The 1824-nt window shown below is 60.0% G+C and overlaps 1 protein-coding gene across 1 annotated transcript; it reads left to right on the top strand.

Annotated features, from left to right (window-relative positions):
* Nucleotides 1–6: 6 nt before the first annotated feature.
* Nucleotides 7–1194, top strand: KANSL3 (KAT8 regulatory NSL complex subunit 3; the record flags this gene model as incomplete). The annotated part of the gene is made up of 3 exons (XM_015616806.2): nucleotides 7–171; nucleotides 258–389; nucleotides 1066–1194. Coding segments are annotated over exons 2-3 (240 nt in total), but the record flags the coding sequence as incomplete, so codon positions are not given.
* Nucleotides 1195–1824: the final 630 nt, after the last annotated feature.

Genomic DNA, 1824 nt, shown 5'->3' with positions numbered 1-1824 from the left:
GTTCTCCGGAGGATCGCCGTGGATAAATGCGCCCGCCGCGTGCGCCAGGCCCTGGCCAGCGTCAACTGGGACACCAAACTCATCCAGTGGCTCCACACCACCCTGGTGGAAACCCTCAGCCTGCCCGTGCTGGCTGCTTACCTGGATGCCCTGCAGACCCTGAAAGGAAAGGTGATGGAAGGTTTTTCCAGGGGTTGGGGTTGTTCCCCGGTGGTTTTGGGGGTGTTTTTTCACTGTTTTCTCGGTGTTGGTGGTAGATTCCGGCGTTGATCGATAGGATGTTGTTGTCCTCCACGGCCAAGACGGGAGCAGCGGGGGCTGAGGCGCTGTCACTGCTGCTCAAGAGGCCCTGGGACCCTGCTGTGGGTGTTCTGTCTCATAATAAACCTGTGAGTGCTCCTGGGGGGGTTCTGGGGGTCCCAGGGAGCTTTGGGGTTCTCATCCTCCTCCTCTGTGCTCTCCCTGGGTTCTTCTGGGTTGTTCTTGCTCTGTCAGAGGAGTTTGGGCATCACCGGGATTGTGGATCCAGCTCCTGGTCCTGCTCTGACACCCCAAATTATCACTGGGGACCCTGCAGGGACACCCTAAAAATCACCCTGGGACCCTGCAGGGACACCCCAAATATCACCCTGGCACCCTGCAGGGACACCCCAAATTAGGAGGTTTTTCCTGGGAAAATCCCGGGTCAGGGAGGTTTTTCCTTGGAAAATCCTGGGTCAGGGATGTTTTTCCTGGGACAGGGAGGTTTTTCCTGGGAATTCCTGGGACAGGGAGGATTTTCCTGGGGAATTCCTGGGGCTGGGAGGGGAAATTACTGGGTCAGGAAGGATTTTCCTGGGAGATTCCTGGGTCAAGGAGGTTTTTCCTTGGAAAATCCTGGGTCAGGGATGTTTTTCCTGGGTCAGGGAGGATTTTCCTGGGAATTCCTGGGACAGGGAGGATTTTCCTGGGTCAGGGAGGATTTTCCTGGGAGATTCCTGGGTCAGGGAGGATTTTCCTGGGAAAATCTTGGGTCAGGGATGTTTTTCCTGGGAAATTGCTGTTCCTGAGCCGGTTGTTTTGCAGAGCAAACTGCCGGGATCTCCCCTGATCCTCATCGCGTCCTCCGGCCCCGCCAGCTCCGTGTTCCCCACGTCCCGACGGCAGCGATTCTGGCAGTCCCAGCTCTCCTGCCTGGGGAAGGTCTGTGGGGCTGTGGGGTGGATTTGTGGGGCTGGATGTGTGGGGTGGGTCTGTGGGGCTGGATTTGTGGGGCTGGATGTGTGGGGTGGATTTGTGGGGCTGGATGTGTGGGGTGGATTTGTGGGGCTGGGTGTGTGGGCTGGATTTGTGGGGCTGGATTTGTGGGGCTGGATTTATGGGGTGGGGCTGGATCTGTGGGGTGGCTCTGTAGGGTGGCTCTGTGGGGTGGCTCTGGTGTCCCCAGCCCTGCTGGCTGTCCCTGGTGTCCCCAGCCCTGGTGTGAGCGATGTCCCCTGTCCCCAGCCCTGTTCTGCTGTCCCCAGCCCTGCTCTGGTGTCCCCAGCCCTGCTGGCTGTCCCCAGTGTCCCCAGCCCTGGTGTGACTGATGTCCCCAGCCCTGGTGTAACCGATGTCCCCAGCCCTGTTCTGGTGTCCCCAGCCCAGGTGTGACTGATGTCCCCAGCCCAGGTGTGACTGATGTCCCCAGCCCAGGTGTGACTGATGTCCCCAGCCCAGGTGTGACCAATGTCCCCAGCCCTGCTCTGGTGTCCCCAGCCCTGTTCCGCTGTCCCCAGCCCTGCTCCGGTGTCCCCAGCCCTGTTCCGGTGTCCCCAGCCCAGGTGTGACCGATGTCCCCAGCCC

Source organism: Parus major, unplaced genomic scaffold, assembly GCF_001522545.3.
Source record: "Parus major isolate Abel unplaced genomic scaffold, Parus_major1.1 Scaffold794, whole genome shotgun sequence".
NCBI lineage: Eukaryota > Metazoa > Chordata > Aves > Passeriformes > Paridae > Parus > Parus major.
The sequence above is the reverse complement of the archived record's forward strand: the minus strand, read 5'-3'. Positions and strand labels throughout refer to the sequence as shown.